The sequence below is a fragment of the Myotis brandtii genome, unplaced genomic scaffold, assembly GCF_000412655.1.
Source record: "Myotis brandtii unplaced genomic scaffold, ASM41265v1 scaffold45, whole genome shotgun sequence".
NCBI lineage: Eukaryota > Metazoa > Chordata > Mammalia > Chiroptera > Vespertilionidae > Myotis > Myotis brandtii.
Window position 1 is genome coordinate 7,933,373 of NW_005367209.1, and position 19,355 is coordinate 7,952,727.

The 19,355-nt window shown below is 44.9% G+C and overlaps 2 protein-coding genes across 2 annotated transcripts in view; both read left to right on the plus strand.

The window, feature by feature from the left end:
- LOC102249949 overlaps nt 1–7,882 on the plus strand; it is a 9,722-nt gene extending 1,840 nt beyond the window's left edge. The window contains exons 2-4 of the mRNA XM_005874767.2: nt 2,119–2,427; nt 6,351–6,677; nt 7,737–7,882. Coding sequence (XP_005874829.2) covers nt 2,119–2,427; nt 6,351–6,677; nt 7,737–7,843 — 743 coding nt within the window. The 3' untranslated portion in view covers nt 7,844–7,882. The remainder of the gene's footprint in view (nt 1–2,118; nt 2,428–6,350; nt 6,678–7,736) is intronic.
- A 6,885-nt stretch (nt 7,883–14,767) lies between these two features.
- The window catches only part of LOC102250558, a gene marked incomplete at its 3' end in the record, with an annotated part of 38,757 nt that continues 34,169 nt past the window's right edge, over nt 14,768–19,355 (plus strand). Inside the window, exon 1 of the mRNA XM_014546535.1 lies at nt 14,768–14,927. Within this exon, the coding sequence (XP_014402021.1) occupies nt 14,858–14,927 (70 nt within the window). The remainder of the gene's footprint in view (nt 14,928–19,355) is intronic.

Consider the following 19,355-nt stretch of genomic DNA (forward strand, 5'->3'; position numbering starts at 1 on the left):
ACCGATCCCTCCACCACCATTTCTCTACACACACGCCCCAGTGTTTCTTGTCCAACAGAAATAAGAAAAACCCAGAGGGACATGCAGATTTGAATGAAAAACTCCAAACTGGTCTTTTCCCATCAGAAGCAGGTTACATTACTTCTGTATTGACTCACTTCTCTATGGACTCACTCTGAGTCCTTTCCTCTGTCTATTGTTCTCCTTTGCCTGCACGCAATGTGTCTAGCCCACTGCTGCCAGGTGAACCCCCTGAGAGCACCCCTTTGATTCAGCTGTTGGAAGCACCCTGTGGTCCGGAGAGAAGGGCAACCTCCTGTACTGGCACTGGGTGCCACACCTTTGCAGCGACACCTCCCCCACCTGGCCCAGAAAACCTTTCCTCCGCACTCACCCTCCTGCACTGCCAGCTGTGCCTGTTCACGCTGACACACGCAGAGCACTCACTGTGCACCAGGTGTCCTCGCACGCCTGTGACATAAGACAGCTGGGAAAGGCAGCGGACGACCAAGTCAGGGATCTCAGAGCCTTCATTAGAAGGCAGGGCTGTCTCTTCACAAACTCAACGTGCTTTTCCTGTAGTTTACTCTTCCATCCTGCCTGAGAACACACATCCTCGCTATCTCATGCCTCTTCTCAAAACAACCTTAAATACTCTGTTTCTGGTATTTATTTCTTCCTGAATGGTCGCATCTGCCCACATTCACAATTGCCTCTTAAACTTTGGGGCCTCCTGTAAACCCATGATGGGGGTTGTCTGTTTCCACCTCTCCTCCATGGAGAGGATTTCAGCCCTTGAAGCTAACACTGGCTCCTATGTGTGGAGGTGGCCGAGTTTGGTGGGAGTCCAATGGATCATTATCACCCAATGGATCAGTATCACATCACAGGGCTGCCACTGGCCATCTGCCTCAGGCAAAGCACTGCCCCTACTCAGCTCAGTCTCCGCATCTTTGTTTTTTGTTAATCCTCCCCTGAGGATATTTTTATTGGTTTTTAGGAAGAGTGGAAGGAAGGGAGGGAGAGAGAGAGAGAGAGAGAGAGGAGTGAAGAGACATCAATTGGTTGCCTCTCACATTCACTCTGACTGGGGCTGGGGATGGACCCTGCAAGCCAAGTATGTGCCCTTGACCAGAAATGGAACCTGCGACCCTTTGATGAGCAGGCCGACGCTCTAACCACTGCGAGCAACAGTGGCCAGGGCTGTCTCTTCGACTTTGTAACAACTGTTGTGCCTGCTGAAGATTTGTTCCCTGACCCCTGCTTGACCATGGGGCACACAGTAGGTGCTCTATGCTGCCCGTTTTGCAATCTTCATGGTGCCCAGTCCAGAGCAGGGCTAAAAGAAAAATGTTAAACTTATGGTGAGTATATGATGCTAGACCATTTAGGGAGTGATTAATATGTGCCATATATTTTCCACTAGTTACTTAATTTATTCATTAATTCTGAAAAATAAGAACCACCCCATATTGCAGATGAGGAAACTGAGGCTTAGAGAGTCGAGTTGCTCAGGTTCACCTAGTGGAGGGCCTGGGAATGCAAACTTGGGTTGAACATGACATGAAAGCCTGTGCTCCTAGCCCCTCTCTGGGCCACTTGCTTTCACATGACCTGGTCTTGAGCAGTGAGGCGCTCTTCCCTTCCCAGGGACTGGGGGCAGAGCCGAGCGGTGGTCATGGGTACAGACCCTGCAGGCAGACAGCTTGGCTAAGAACCTCAGCTCTGCCCGCGCCTAGCTGTGGGCCCTGGGCAAGTTACCTAGCCTGTCTAGAACTCAGCTTCCTCATCTGTGAAATGGGAGAGTCCTAACTCCCACCTCCAATGGTTTGGGGGAGAACTTGGTGAGGGAGGCAGAGCCATCAGCAGGGTCATGTGACATGGGGGTGGCTGTGAGCTGTGGGTGGCAGGCAGCCTTCATACACCCTGCTGGGGCTGCCTGGGGTTTCATCGTCCGGCTTCTGGTATCAGCTTCAGAAATTAGCTCTTTTTAGAATGTAACCTTTAACCCACTGGATAAGGAGCCAGCGAGACTTCTGGGTAGAGATGCTGAGGATTTGTTCTCACTGGCATATGGGCCCCTCCGTGCCCTCTCACAGTGGGGGTGTCTCCTTGCAGGCGGGAGCAGCTACTCTTACACCTTGCAAGGCCCCCCTCAGCGATCGGAGCCGGGCACAAGCATCCTACTGAAGTACACGTCCTCCGGATTCCACACGCAGCACGTCACGGTGGCCTGGCTTAAAAACAACCACACGCTGCCCAACCCCCAGACCAGCGTCCACCTCAGCAGAGACACCTACAACGTGAGCAGCAGCGTGCGCGTCCCCCTGCAGGCTGGGGACGTGCGCTCCCAAGTCTTCTGCCTCGTCATGTACAAGTCGAAATTGGCTTTCCAGAAAACCATCAACCTGGACCAGTACCTCCGTGGTAAGGAGCTTGTTTCTCTGTCCAGCCGGGCTGGTTGGGTTGTGGATGCCTCTGAGCCCCGTTTCCTCATCTGAAAGTGGCCCATCCCTCCCTTGCTTGTGGCAAAAATTCAACCCAACAATCCCTGCTGAGCACATGCCTTGCTCATATTAATCTTGCAGAAATGGCCATTGTTGCTTTTTCTTAGTGTTACTATTCACATCACCTCTCAGAACTCAGTTTTCTCATCTGTAAAACGGAGTCAAAATCCTTCCAGGAATAAATCATAAATTTAATTTTATTATTATTTCTATGAAGAGGATGCAAAGGGCTTTGAAACTTCTAAATTGAAGGGGCTAATGATGGCTTCTGATCATTGCCCATTACTTGGTGCGTTAGGCAGGGTCGTGTGACACGGGTGTGGCTGTGAGCTGTGGGTGGCAGGCAGCCTTCTCAATCACTACTGGGGCTCCCTGGGGTTTCTTCATCTGGCTTAAGGGCCTAATTTCTCATCAGATATTTTTGGTCGATTTTTCTGGCCTGAATCAATTCTTGACCGGTGTGTAAATTCCGTGAGGTCATACTATATCATGCCTGGAGGGAGTCTTAGTGGTCGCCCATCCTTAATGACAACTCTAAAGCCTTAGAGAAGGCCAGTGAGTGGCCCAAGGGAGACAGCAGTGAAATTAATTCCTCACATGTCTGTAAGACTTTAAAGTGTACAATATATTTTTCTCTTTATTTTGTGTGCTCTCATCGTGGAAGTAAACACATCACTTTACATCAGACTATTGACACTAACAGCTCAGATGAGCACACACATGGTCAGAAAGCACAGCCATGTGGGTGACTTATTTAACGTATACAGCCACCTGGTACTGTTCATCCCCTTCATAGTTTACGGAAGGAAACAGAGGTTCAAAGCTGTGAAGCCTCCCTGGGTTTGTAGGGATGGAAGTAAACACATCATTTTGCATCAGACTATTGATACTGACGTCTCAGATGAGCACAGCACGTGGTCAGAAAGCACAGCCATGTGGGTGACTTATTTAACGTATACAGCCGCCTGGTACTGTTCATCCCCTTCTTGGTTACAGAAGGAAGCTGAGGTTCAAAGCTGTGAAGCCTCCCTGGGTTTGTAGGGCTGGCGAGTGAGGGGCCTTGAACGTGAACTCTGGCTTGACTCTGCTGCTCTGTAGCTGCGGGATCTCCTGCTAGTTACCTGCATTCTCCCAGCCTCAGTACCTTTCCTGTAACGTAGGGAACTGATCATTCGGGGGGTCCTCCTTATCGGAGTATTTATTATATAGTTCTCTGCAGTTAGGACAATTGTGTAGAGAAGCAAAAATCATAGAAAATGCAGTTTTCACAAATGAATTGATTACTTACAAAACCAGGCCCCACTGAAGAGCCCTTCTTGCTCAACATGGCTTGCATCTCGGGTTGGGTTTCCTGTCACAGAAGTGTCTTTGTGGGTGTCTTTATCTGGGTTCCCCTGAAAGCAGAACCTGCAACCAGGAGTTGGGTACAGGTAGAATAAGGGATGGGGAGAGAGAGACACACAAGAAAAGGGGAGATGTTGAACTGGGTGTCCCTGTGGATGACTAAAAAGGGGAGATATTGAACTGGGTGTCCCTGTGGATGACTGAGTTCAGCGCCACTGGGACTCTAAGGAACTATGGAGAGTGTGTCTGAGGATTGTCCCCACAAAGGAGGGGAGGCTGGGATGGGCCTGCATGAGCTGGGTGGCGTTTCGTGGACATGCAGGAATCCTGAGGCAGAGAATCAGGGAGGCGTTTGAGATGGGAAGTGGCACCACCCAGCCCCACTGCCAAGCACTGAGACAGTCGGTTGGCGGAGGCCTGTGGGAGCCCAGAAACCCTCTGCTCCAGGAGGCGGGTCTTGCCTTGATTGAAGTGTGGCAAACATCAGACCATACTGTGCACACAGAATCACATCCATTGCAAAGTGAAATCAGAGATCTGGCAAAAGTTATTTCAGAACATTGATGCAAATGATGGGGAGCTTCTGAGATCATGGGCAAAGCCTCTGAGTGGTTAAAGATGGGGAAAGAAAATCTGTGGTTTTCAATTCTATGTATTCATAATGAGAAAAAGAATTGTGGTTAACAATTCTATGGACACTTCAAAAGAGGACACTTTGATTAAAAAGAGGCCACTGTGAAAATTGATAGAACACTCGAATAATTTTTCAAAATTTCCTGTTAATGATTGTGCTGTAAGTGTGAAATTTAAAATGATGGATTTGTTGAGACTGTAGTATATGATTCTGGGAAAAAATTATGCCAACTTCCTTACACTCCCAAGAGTTGTTCCTTCTAAGAGTTGGTGCAGGGTTTTGATAATATTCCATACTTAATTTAAAACATAAGCTAACAAAATTGTTTTTATTATTGAAATATTTTTCAAGACGTAGTTTCAACCAACTCCTTTGTGGCAGTTTCTATGAAAGTAGGCCCAGATTTTGCATAGGTTCCTTCTGAGCGACTTTTTGTTCTGCTTTCTGATACCAAGTAGCTTTCTGTGTTGATCTCATTTTGTTTTGTGAGGATTAAATGAGATAACACATGCACACTGCTTCTGTGCCTGGGTCTCTATCCTCCCGGTACTTCCATGGACACTGGAGAGCCAGGGGAACTTGCTGGTGGCTGGAATGGGCCATCTGAGCATCTCCATCCTTTTATTGGTCCTTGCCACCACCTAGAGCCATGACACTTGCTTGGTGGTACCTTAGCCTGGACTGTCTTCCATAGGTAGCACCCTACTTACCAGCCCTTCACCATCCTGGGTTTCTCCTTCTCAGCGTCCTGCTCTTTGCTTGGTATGAATTCCTGCTCATGTGCTGAAGGGGAAAGACGGATTATAGATCATGACCTATGGGGATGATGTCTTACTGTGGCTGTTCTACTCATTGATAGAATTTAATAGGTCTGGGAGGGTTGAGTATGAAGAAAGGATATTTCGGGCTCAGATGCCCTTAGTTCCTTCAAATTGCACAACACGATTTCTTGACTCTAGACTCAGAACTGAGGTTTGTCTTCACTGGCCCTGTGAGAGCTGATCCACCTTAGACAACTTATAATTTAAGATTCTTGAAAACAGAGGGGAAGTGACTTACACAAGGTCTGGCCATTGGCTATGGTGTCAGTGTAGGGACCAGAATCTGGAGCTCCCATCCTTTGGTGTAGTGTTAGAACTATACTATGTTGTGTGTTCATATGAATTGTCCTGAAATATTTCATGTTTTATAGTATTTAAATTTTTTTCTCATTATGAATACATCCTATTGCACAGCTGAAAATCTGGTTGAAAAAAGTCTAGAAGTCATTAGATCAAAATTTCAGAAGCCAGGAATCTTACATTCTACAGCTTAGAGTTTGGGTGTCAGAATAACAGACTAGTAAAACATGCTGTCTCTGACAGTCCCAGCCACTCGTGACCTTGTGCAAGTTGTGGCAGGCATGTCACTTAACCTCTCCACACCCATGTTCCTGCCTATGTAAAACCTTAGTATCTTGAGTCATAAAGATTTAGAGTGTATGACTCTTTAAATCTTAGCATTACCAAGTCATACATTAGTCAACTGGTTCATAGGTTCTTAAATGGAATTCAAACTTCATTGTATCATCTTTAATGGCCAAAATGGAAAAGACAGGAATGATTAGGATGGCTTTCATTTTTCCCATTCATTCTTCCATGCATCCATCCATGCATCCATCCATTCATCTATCCAAGCATGCATTCCCTCATGCATTCACACTCTTATTCATTCATCATGCATTTCCGTATGCATGCATCTGTTAACCCATATCTAAATCCTCCTCTTCGACAGGCCCTGGGAAGATGACCCCATCCTCAAGGAGTTCTCAGGCTCCCATTTGTAGACTTCCTAGAGTAATTGTCTGTTTTCTCTGACTGTGTCAGTTTCCCCTGCAGTGACAATGTCTCAGGCTTCAATGTCCTCGGACTTGGTAGCAATTACTTGCCACGTGCAGAGATTCTATCCACAAAGTGTGCAACTCACCTGGCTGGAGAACTGCGATACATTCAAGGGAGCTGAGCCATCCACACCCAAGAAGAATGTTGATGGGACCTACACCCTGGAAAGCTTGCAATGGGTGAATGCATCAGGGCACGGGTCTGAGAGGGTATTCACCTGTAAGGTACAGCATGAGGCACAGCCTCCCATCTGGGCCAACCTCATACTGTCCCCAGCAGCCCACGGGACATACAAGCCCATTGAAAACCCAGGTAAGCTCACTTCTTCTCCTATGAGCAGCTGGGTCACCTCCCTCTTTTGAGTGGGTTCCAAAAGGCATAGGGAGGGGGCATAATGGTTAAAGTCTTGCCCAACTTAAGAGTCTGTGATTCCTTGATAACCAGACTGGCTTCTGGCCTGCCTCTTCCTTTAGATGTGGCCATCATGAAAGGTTCTTTCATTTCTGAGGAGAGAACAGTTTCCCAGCTCAACCTCCTTGAAAATTCCCAAGAGAGCTCAGCTTAGGATGCTCACTAGTTATTCTGAGATGGTCTTTAGCAATGATCTCTTGTTAAAATAGTGTCTTTGTGTTATATGAAGAGACTTGTCCACCAGCCTTACCCTGTGAACCCCATGATGTCTGCTCTAATGACAGAGCAGGCTTTTTCACTATATTCTTGTCCAGGTACATAACCTCTCTGTGCTTCCGTATACTCATCTGTAGATGAGTCTAATGTAGTGTAGATGGGTCACATGAAGGCTCCTAACTAATAGAGTCCTTATGAGGATTAAGTGCATTAATATATGTAAACTCTACATATGTGTCTACAATAAATGTCAGCTACTATTACTACTTGAATTCCAACAAAATTATTTCAAAGGTTAGTTTACAGTAATTATAGCTTTGTAAACTCAGGGAACTGAGTCAATTATCCTCTCAGAGCCCCAGATAATTCATCTATAAATGGTGTTAATGATACCAACCTCCTAAGATTGTATAAAAGTTTAATTTGAATGACCACAGGCCTGGAGGACACCCAGCTTTATACTTCCAGAGGTTTTTACCTCTGGACATTGACACATTAGCTGGCTGTGTGATAGATGTTCAAAATCAATATTTGTTGACTTAAATTCAAGGTGATGCTAAAAGATCAAGATCATCACTTATTTCCAAGCGGAAGCTGAGTGTAGAGAAAAGAACATGGGCTTGAAACCAGATAGAATTGGGTGCAATTAGTGGTTCTGAAACTTCCTGGCCACATGACATCAGAGGAGGTATTTAAACTCACAGAGCCCCAGTTGATGTCTCCTTCTGCCCATCTGGTATTTAGGTCCAGAGACACCTGCCCTTATCTTTGTGGCTTTCCTCCTGGGCCTCAAGCTGCTGCTGGTGACGAGTTTCACAGTCACCTACATCCACAGGTGGTGGAACCTGTAACAGGTAAATTGGGGGGAGGCCTTAGTCATGAGGGAGGAGGTCAGGACCATTGTCAGGGGCTGGCAAGAGGAGGCCAGGGCATACCCACAAAATCATGTGGTTCCCACAAGGTGATCCAGCTTCAAGAAGTTTGTGAACACTTATTTTCTCCAAATGGCTCTTGGAATTCTAAGAGCTTTTAACTCTCATGCATTTTGTAGTGCCCTGGTGTTTGAAGGTTTTCAAATTCAGTTCCTTGGGACCCCAGAGTGTACAAGTGGGATGAAGGCCAAAGCTCTGAGACCCAAACTTTAAAGAGTCCCCCCATAAACTACTATATATTTTGGTTTTTATATATCTTTGGAATGAATAAGAAAGTATTGGCAATATCAACTAATACAGTGGTTCTCAACCTTCCTAATGCCGCAACCCTTTAATACAGTTCCTCATGTTGTGGTGACCCCCAATTTCATTGTTAAAAATTGAACATAATTAAAGCATAGTGATTAATCACAAAAACAATATGTAATTATATATGTGTTTTCCGATGGTCTTAGGCAACCCCTGTGAAAGGGTCGTTTGACCCCCAAAGGGGTCGTGACCCACAGGTTGAGAACCGCTGAACTAATAGAACGTTGCAGGAGCTGACTAGAGGCAAGGAATGGAAGAGAGTTCAGATCTCAGGAAGAACTAATATATAGAACTTTGCAGGAGCTGACTAGAGAGAGGCAAGGAATGGAAGAGAGTTCAGATCTCAGGAAGAAGTGTTGGGGTGTAGTGTTTAGGGGCTTCATTTCCGATCTACATCGTGAACTCAGGCCAACCAGAATGCCTGTCACTTAGCAGATGCTCAATAAATGTTTAAGAAATGAATGAATGAATGTTTTTCCCTACAGCTCCTGCCTTCACCAAAGGGGTCAATTGGAGGGAAGAAGCTGCAAGGACCTGCCCCTTACCCGAGACCCCTGCTCCTCACTCTGCCAGCCCCACCTGCACAGGAGCTGCCTCCACACACCCTCCTGATGTTGCTTCTCTCTCTGATAATAAAGCTGAGTCAAGGATGGCCTTCGGTCACGGAGACTCAGGGATGTCTGGACCTTGATGCATTGAGCTTCACACTGGCCCTGCCTCCACCCAAACCAGAACCGGGAACATGAAGAGAACAAGTTTCACCTCCCCTCATCAGAAACAACCCTTAATATTCCGAGCAGATTTTACTTTTATCCAGAGCTCTGCCAGTATACTTTTATTTTAACAAACAGATATTTGAAATCACTAAGTTAAATAAACATTTTACTATTTTGAAATATATAAAGAACTAGAGTGGTATCCATGGACCTACCATCTCTCTTTGCAAAACATTCACATAATTCCATTATGTTCTCTGTTCCTTTTGAAAGCACTGTCCTAAATTGTGTGTTAATCATTTTCTAGCATGATTTTATACTTTTACAACATATATGTATGTGAAATGCCAAGGCCAGCGTGGCTTTCGGGTTCAAAGGCTTGGAGAAAGAGCTGATGCACAAATTGACACACAAGACAAGAAAAATTAATTTTGAAATTATGGGGGGAAGCCAGGGGAAAACTCCACTGGAGAAGTCAAGTTCCACTGAGTCTCCGTTCCTGTCTGCTTTTATTTACGAGAATACACAATTGCCTTTTAGGAATGCAAACAGACATATCAATGGTAATGTTTAGTAAACAGTAAGATTATCAGGGTTTGGGGGAGTTTGCTTTAGGCCACTGAGTCAGCAGTAGGTAATAAAATGCAAATTTACCCTGTGAATATCAAAGCCCAAACTCGGCCTTCTAGTGGACTTCTCGTATTTATATTAATTACTGTTGGCCTTGGTTTCCAGCATATGTAAATCCTTAAGCAATATGTAATATTGCTTTGCATGTTTTAAATTTTAGGTAACTGCTATTATACTGTATACAACATTCTGGAACTTTATTTGTATGCTTCACACAGTTCTGTGTGTTTTAATAATGTTGATATATGTATCAGTAACTCCATTTTATTAATTTTCCATGCTCTACAGTTTTCTATTGTAAGATATGCTGCAATTTATAGATTCTTCTCAAGATGGTAGTAAAGCTCTATCTAAGGTTTTGCTAGTGCAACTTTGCAACCAACATTATATCTTTGCTTCCCTGGCACATATGCAGAGCCCTTCTGGTTCCTCTTGTTTGGGCCATGAGCAGCAGTGTTGTTATCATTTGGGAGCTTTTGTTTTATAAAGAAAAGTTTTCAGTTTTTTATGGAGTTTTGCTCTTTGCATGTACGCCTTTGACCTAGCCATGTTTTTTCTGGTGTGTGTGTCTGTGTGTCTTAGAAACGGTAAGTCTTTTTCTCAATTACATTTGATGTTAAACATTATTGGTTTCAGGTGTACATTATAGTAGTTAGACATTATCCATGGACCTACCATCTCTCTTTGCAAAACATTCACATAATTCCATTATGTTCTCTGTTCCTTTTGAAAGCACTGTCCTAAATTGTGTGTTAATCATTTTCTAGCATGATTTTATACTTTTACAACATATATGTATGTGAAATGCCAAGGCCAGCGTGGCTTTCGGGTTCAAAGGCTTGGAGAAAGAGCTGATGCACAAATTGACACACAAGACAAGAAAAATTAATTTTGAAATTATGGGGGGAAGCCAGGGGAAGACTCCACTGGAGAAGTCAAGTTCCACTGAGTCTCCGTTCCTGTCTGCTTTTATTTACTAGAATACACAATTGCCTTTTAGGAATGCAAGCAGACATATCGATGGTAATGTTTAGTAAACAGTAAGATTATCAGGGTTTGGGGGAGTTTGCTTTAGGCCACTGAGTCAGCAGTAGGTAATAAAATGCAAATTTACCCTGTGAATATCAAAGCCCAAACTCGGCCTTCTAGTGGACTTCTCGTATTTATATTAATTACTGTTGGCCTTGGTTTCCAGCATATGTAAATCCTTAAGCAATATGTAATATTGCTTTGCATGTTTTAAATTTTAGGTAACTGCTATTATACTGTATACAACATTCTGGAACTTTATTTGTATGCTTCACACAGTTCTGTGTGTTTTAATAATGTTGATATATGTATCAGTAACTCCATTTTATTAATTTTCCATGCTCTACAGTTTTCTATTGTAAGATATGCTGCAATTTATAGATTCTTCTCAAGATGGTAGTAAAGCTCTATCTAAGGTTTTGCTAGTGCAACTTTGCAACCAACATTATATCTTTGCTTCCCTGGCACATATGCAGAGCCCTTCTGGTTCCTCTTGTTTGGGCCATGAGCAGCAGTGTTGTTATCATTTGGGAGCTTTTGTTTTATAAAGAAAAGTTTTCAGTTTTTTATTGAGTTTTGCTCTTTGCATGTACGTCTTTGACCTAGCCATGTGTCTTTTTTTTGGTGTGTGTGTCTGTGTGTCTTAGAAGTGGTAAGTCTTTTTCTCAATTACATTTGATGGTAAACATTATTGGTTTCAGGTGTACATTATAGTAGTTAGACATTTATGTAATTTACAAAGTGATCCCTCCAATAATTCAGTACATACCTGGCACCATTCATAGCTATTACAATGTTATTGACTATACTAGTGGCCCGATGCACGAAATTTGTGCACATTAAAAGGGAATTAATTAGAGGAAATATTTTAATATTGCAATTTGCCCTTTCTCTATAATAGAAGTGTCAGAGATGAGAGAAAAGTAGTAAAATGTATATGAAAATCTCCCTCTTGTCAGAGTCTGGGGTGTTCCTTGGGACCCAGAGTCAAGTCCTTGTCCACCCACGCGCGCCTCGAAATCACACGAGACCCAGACCCGGCCAGCCCCACCCCCATTGGGCTAGATCCAGACTCAGTGGGTCCCACCTTTGTTAAGCCCTGCTGGGCGGGGTCGCAGCCTCAGGTCTCCTGGCCCAGCACCATGCGGGGGGCACATCCTGAGGTCACCCATCAAGCCCCACCAGGCAGGGGGCGCAGCCTGAGGTCCCCCAGCCTGGGTATGCAGGGGGCATACCTTAAGGTCCCCCATAAGGCCCTGCCAAGCTGGGGGCGTGGTCTTGTACTTCTTAATCCCTTCACCCTTTTCACTCAGTTCCCTGACCCTGTCCCATTTGGCAGCCATCAGTTTGTTCTTTTTCTTCCACAAAGATTATTTACCCAGGGCTCAATGATTGGCGCTGCCACCTTGCCATATATCACGTTTCCATAAATATGTGGTTTTCTTTGTGAGGTTTCTGTTGCATTGAGCTGCTTGTCTATCTCTCTGTCAGAATAACCCTGTCTTAATTAGGGAAGCTTTATAATAATGTTGGACCTCTTTTGGGAAAATCTTCCTACCTTTTCTTGTCAGGCTATTCTTGACCCAAATGCATTTTAGAATGACTGTCAAGTTTCACCAAAAAGTCCTCTTAGAAACATTATATTATTTCATTGAATTTATATAGTATTAATTCAGGCAAACTGATATGTCTTCAACATTGAGTTTTCCCATTCATGGATATAATATACCTCTATTTATTTAGGTTTTTAAAAGACTTTTACAATTTCATGTGTCCCCCCCAACACACACACCAATAAGGTTATTATGTATCTCTAATTAGAGCTATCTCTAACACTTTCTAGTTTATAGACTCTTTTAAAAGCATAATTACTGTTTTTAGTGGTTTTAGACTACTCTTTAGGATGGTAATTGATTTTGATCATCAATTTTACAACCAACACTTATAAAACTCTTACTAATTATAATAGTACTAGAGGTCCAGTGCATGAAATTTGTGCACACAAGGGGGGGGCTCAGCCCTGCCTGCACCCTCTCCAATCCGATACCCCTTGGGGTCTGTCCTTCTCACAATCCGGGACCACTGGCTCCTAACCGCTCATTTGCCTACCTGCCTGATTGCCTCTAACCGCCTCTGCCTGCTGGCCTTATTGCCCCCTAACTGCTCCCCTGTTGGCCTGATCACCCCCTAACTGCTCCCTGACCAGCCTGATCGCCCCCTAAGCCCCTAACTGCTCTCCCCTCCCAACCTGATTGCCCATAACTGCTCTCCCCTGCCAGCCTGATCGCCCCCTAAGCCCCTAACTGCTCTTCCTTGCCAGCCTGATCACCCCTAACTGCCCTCCCCTGCCAGCCTGATTGCCAATAACTGCTCTCCCCTGACAGCCTGATCTCCCCTAACCACCTCTGCCTTGGCCCCCGCCACCACGGACTTTGTCCAGAGGACGTCTGGAAGAAGGCCCGGTCTAATTAGCATATTACCCTTTTAATGTATAGATGGGCATTCTTTTATGTTTAACTCTTTTTTAAAAAAAATATTTTTTTATTGATTTCAGAGAGAAAGGGAGAGGGAGGGAGAGATAGAAACATCAATGATGAGAGAGAATCATTGATCAGCTGCCTCCTGCATAATCAGGGATGGAGCCCACAACCCAGGCATATGCCCTGACAGGGAATCAAACTGTGACCTCCTGATTAATAGGTCGACACTCTACCATTGAGTCACCGTGGCTGAGCTTTGTTTAACTCTTACAACATTAATCTAGTTATCTAGAGTTGGTTTCTACTTTATCAAAGTTACATATGCACATGGTTCTGCAAAGTTCTACATGTAAAAACTGGAGTCTCCCTAACCTCCCACAATTTTCTGCCTCTTAGAGGCAGCCATTTTTAGCTCTTTTAACTAATTACTTTAGCTTTTGCAGCCATACCTCATATAGTGTGCTTCTATTTCACTTCTTGATTTTTCTCTCTCAGGCATTATTTATGGACTTCCCACTGAGGAAGATGTGGACACAGGTTCTGTTACTCCTGACCTCATCTCACACACACACACACACACACACACACACACACACACACACACACAGTCCATTCCCCATCACCCTACTATCATTATATCATCATTTTGGGTAACTGAATAGTATCTACATCATAATGACCATGAGACTGGCATTTACAGCTGAATCTTGAAACAGCCCCTTCTTTGCTGTGTTGAACCCTCATGTGTGTTTGTGTACCCACCACCAGGATGCAGACCACATTGGTCTCCCAGTGCTAGCCCTTTATAGTGACCCCATCCTCACTGTACCAAACCTCTCAAATGTGAATCCGTTCTCCACTCTGTAATTTCCAAGATGTGATATAAGTGGAATCATGCAGACTGTGACATTTTGGGATTGATTCTGTTCACCCAACATAATGCCTTTGAGAAACTTATAAATTGTTGCACATGTAAATAATTCATTCCTTTTCATTGCTGAGTAGGACTTCCGTGTATGGATGCACCATCATTTGTTTAACCATTCACTTATTATTGGACATTTTCATTGTTTCAAGTTTTTTTTTTTTTGTTATTGCAAAGAAAGCTGCTATAACATCATGCACAGATTTTTGTGTGGACATAAGATTTCATGGGTCTGAGATAAGTGCCTGGGAGTGTAATTACTGGGTCATAGAACCTACTTCCTTTCCCCAAAGAAGTCAGGATACTATTTCTTTTGTAGGATGGAAGCACATACCAGTTCTGAGGTCCACCTTACACTTGCATTTGGGCTAAGTTTTACCAGTTACCTCAATAAAGGGTTAAGATACGGAGTCATTCAGGAGCAGACCGGTTCCATCCCAACCTGACCAGGCTCTGGTGAACCCTCTCCTTCCTCCAATGAGTAGCTCTTGCTGCGGCTGAAGGAGATGAGGCCATAAGCCGTCAACATCCCATGAAGACCTCATACGGGCTGAGGGGCCAATGGAGAGCAGAGGCCCTGAGCACTACTGCCTGGAGGCCTGTCCTAGTTCCTCTGAAAACTAGATGAGTAACTGCTCACCCTGAGGTTGCTTCCCCTACTGACTATTTCACAATCAGGAACTATTTAGAATATAGAGGCTGGCTACTGTGTCACAGCCTTGTCACCACGTCCTAGGCACTTCCTCTTATATCACACAGCTGGGGCCTCACTCCTCTCACAGAGCAGGGAGTCCGGGTTCTCCGGGCACACACTTGGACACAGCAGGCCCCTCAGGCCTCCAGGATGCCCTTCCCTGCCTCCTGGCCCTGCCCTCCTCCTTGCCTGCTGCTGACTCTACTGCTGGGCCTCCCAGGTGAGCACTCCTTGGGGTAGAATATTCTCTCCCTGCCCCTGGACTTCTTCCTTCCCCTGGAATTGGAGTCTCCAGGAAAACAGGGTGCATCACCCAGTGCTGCCAACAGGGCAGTATCTGAGCACATGAAGTCAGGGATCCGAGCGTTTTCTCTGTGGGTCCATCGCCTGCACCTGGTTACCAGAGGCATCAAGACAGATGATGCTTCAAACTGCAATAGTGACAACTCTGTGTGCATGAAACCCTCTGGTCATCATAACATCCCTGTGTGAGAACTATTACTCTTATCCCTGATTTGCACATGAGGAAACTGAGGCAGAGAAACATGTCCATTGTCACCTGAGTAAGGCAGTGGTTCAGCCTGGATTTAAGCCCAGGCCGAGCAGCTCCAGATCTCACTCCTTTAACCATGTTTAGGGCTTCGCAATGGAGGCTGATTGAGGAAAAATCAGAAACACAGAGAAGTAAACCCAAGAACAGTCATCACCCATCAGGCCGCTCAGAGACCGAGTTCAGATGCTGCTGTTTACTCAGGAACTTCTGTTAATACGTTGCATGGTTCCTATGTGCCAAGTATGTTGCTGAGCATTTACTATGTGTTATAATTTTATTTTTTAAAACATATATTTTATCGATTTTTTTACAGAGAGGAAGGGAGAGGGATACAGAGAAACATTGATGAGAGAGAAACACCGATCAGCTGCCTCCTGCACACCCCCTACTGGGGATGTGCCCGCAACCAAGGTACATGCCCTTGACCAGAATCCAACCTGGGACGCTTTAGTCCGCAGGCTGACACTCCATCCACTGAGCCAAACCGGTCAGGGCAATGTATTATAATTTTATTTAATCCTCACAAAAACCTGTGTACTAGCTTGCAAGGCTATCCTCCTACATATATTTGTGATGCATGTATCTATCTGTGTGTGTGTGTGTGTGTGTGTGTGTGTGTGTGTGTGTGTGTTGGTGTAAGGGAGTGCACACACACACACACATACACACACACACACGATATTTTTGAAAAGGCTTTTATTTTTGTTCTCTTCAAATCCTCTTCATGAAATGCATATGAACAGATCTTTAGCTCTCTCTGTCTCTCAGACACCCTCCCTTCTTTCTACTTCTCTAAACTTACTACAAGCAAGCTCCTCTCTTGGTGAAGTAAGTAGAATTTTGTTCATTATTAACATGGCATCCCTCCCCCATGATGGGAGATAAAAGACACAAGAAAAAAGGGGATAAAAGACACAGATACTCCTGTCTATATCTGTAACTCTATCTATATCAACATCTATATCCATAGCTCTCTTTCTACATCTACACCTACACCTACATCTACATCTGCATCTGCATCTGCATCTGCGTCTACATCTATATCTATATCTACACATGCCTACATCCATATCTATACCCTCTAATGTCAGTTGAAGCATCAATGCCCCAGGAAGTATAATGAGTAATAACTTTTCAATTTCTTGAACACCCACCATGTGTTGATACTGTTAGACATTCTAGTGTCTGTTTTCTCGTGTTAGTATTCTATCCAAGGCCGATCCTGTTGTCGCCCCTGCCTACAGGAGAGAAAGCAGAGGCACAGAGAGTTTCAAGGCCACCCGGTGGTAAATGGTAGAGCTATTATTTGAATTCAAACAGTCTGATCCTAGAGCTCATGGGTTTCTCTTTACCCCAGGTCCTTTCCATGAGATTTCTGCCGCCTGTGACAATGGGTGTAGGGAAGAGGGGTGGGTGGGGGAGAGAGTTTGTGGTTTTCTGCTCCTGGGTTCTGCTTCCTGCATACGCACAGAATGCTGTGTGTGTGTGTGTGTGTGTGTGTGTGTGGGTGTAAGGGAGTGCACGCACACACACACACATACACACACACACACGATATTTTTGAAAAAGCTTTTATTTTTGTTCTCTTCAAATCCTCTTCATGAAATGCATATGAACAGATGTTTAGCTCTCTCTGTCTCTCAGACACCCTCCCTTCTTTCTACTTCTCTAAACTTACTACAAGCAAGCTCCTCTCTTGGTGAAGTAAGTAGAATTTTGTTCATTATTAACATGGCATCCCTCCCCCATGATGGGAGATAAAAGACACAAGAAAAAAGGGGATAAAAGACACAGATACTCCTGTCTATATCTGTAACTCTATCTATATCAACATCTATATCCATAGCTCTCTTTCTACATCTACACCTACACCTACATCTACATCTGCATCTGCATCTGCGTCTACATCTATATCTATATCTACACATGCCTATATCCATATCTATACCCTCTAATGTCAGTTGAAGCATCAATGCCCCAGGAAGTATAATGAGTAATAACTTTTCAATTTCTTGAACACCCACCATGTGTTGATACTGTTAGACATTCTAGTGTCTGTTTTCTCGTGTTAGTATTCTATCCAAGGCCGATCCTGTTGTCGCCCCTGCCTACAGGAGAGAAAGCAGAGGCACAGAGAGTTTCAAGGCCACCCGGTGGTAAATGGTAGAGCTATTATTTGAATTCAAACAGTCTGATCCTAGAGCTCATGGGTTTCTCTTTACCCCAGGTCCTTTCCATGAGATTTCTGCCGCCTGTGACAATGGGTGTAGGGAAGAGGGGTGGGTGGGGGAGAGAGTTTGTGGTTTTCTGCTCCTGGGTTCTTCTGCTTCCTGCATGTGCACAGAATGCTCTGTGTGTGTGTGTGTGTGTGTGTGTGTGTGTGTGTTTTACCATCTAGTTGAGAAACTCCTTTTCTGACATAAGTTCCACAGACTTGCCCACTTAAAACAGGCTTTAGAGTTTCAGAGAGGAGTCTGACTGGGCAGTTCACACATATGATACACATATTTATTGGATGCTGACTATGCACCAGGAGCCATTATAGGAACTTGGGGTGCAGTGGTGTATGGAAAAGCTAAGGTAGCTGTCCTCATGCACCTTATATCCCAGTGGAGAAATGACAGTAAATAAATAAGTAAATAATACAGAATATTAGAAAGTGATAAGTGTTAGGGTGAAAAAGTTCTGCTGAACAGGAGAATTGGGGGATCTGTATGGTGGGATGTGTTTTAACCAGTGTAGTCTGGGTGGGCATCACTGAGAAGGGAAATTCTAAGCCAAGATTAACAGAAGGTTGGGAGTGAGCCATGCTGTTATCGGGGGAAGAGCCTCCTGTCAGGGAACAGCATGGGCAAAGGCCCCGAGAGTAGAGCCCTCCTGCTGTGTTCAGGTACTTAAGTTTTTGCTCAGAGTGAAAAGGTTGTCACTGCCAAGTTTTGAAGAAAGAAGTGACATAACCTGACATAAGTTTTAAGGGATCATAACATTTTGTTGAGTTTAGAATATAACTGCACACAGAGAAAAGCAAAGCAACAGAGCACTCATGCAAACCAGAAGAAGTGACTTGTACCAGGACCATAGCCAGCGGAGACAGGGGAAAGCTGTAGACAGTGGTGCATGCTGAAGGGGAGCACGGAAGCTCTGGTGCCTAGGACGGGGGCGGGAGAGAAAGACTCCAGTTGTTTGGGACCTGAGCATTGAGGAATGACGGTGCCTCGGGTGAGGTACAGAGAGCTGCGGGGAACTCAGGAGTCCAGTTTAGACATGTTAGCTGTGACATGTTCGTTTCCATCCAAAGAAAGATGTGAGTGGAGAGTTGGACACACGAGTCCAGAGTTCAGGGGAAAGGCCATGGTCACAGATGCAAAAATGAGAATTACGGATGCGCAGATGGCAGAGTTGCTGCCATTCCCTGCTCCTCTCCACGCTGATCCCTCTTTTCTCTTCCCTCCTTTAGTCCCTCCCCTTCTCCCTCCAAGATTCATTCCTATTTTTCCCATTTTTGTCTCAGCTGCTCAGTTTCCTCATCCCCAGTCTTCTCCTCCAGATTTAAAACCCCAAACCTTTGATGTTCTTGGTACCAGAGGACCTGCCCTGTGACAGCAGGTGGCCTCCTTAGAGGCATGTGTGGTTGCAGATAGGGTAAGTGGGTGGGTTTCACCAGCTCGCACTCTGCAAAGGTGACCCACAGAATTTCTCCCTGAGGAGAAGCTAAGAAATCAAAAAGAATGCTGGACTTTTTTGTGGTGCCACAGCTGCCTCCTCCTCTGAGTGACACTGTTTTATCTTTGTAGCCTGTGCTTTGGGTGTCATATCCAAGAAATCATTGCCACACACAAAGTCACGAAGAGTTTCATCTATGCTGGGGTCTTTTCCTAAGAATTTTATAGTCTTAGTTCTTATATTTAGTTACTAGAGGCCCAGCGTGGGATTGAAATCGCACGAGGAGGTGCCCCGCCTCCCGCTGTGTGAGGAGGCACCCTGTGGGCCACCGCAGGAGTCAGGCTGGACCTGCGCCGCAGGTGGCTGGGACCCACGCCTGACTTCCGCCCCAGGCCCCCGCTGGCCCCTCTGCCTGTGTCCACTCCAGGGCTG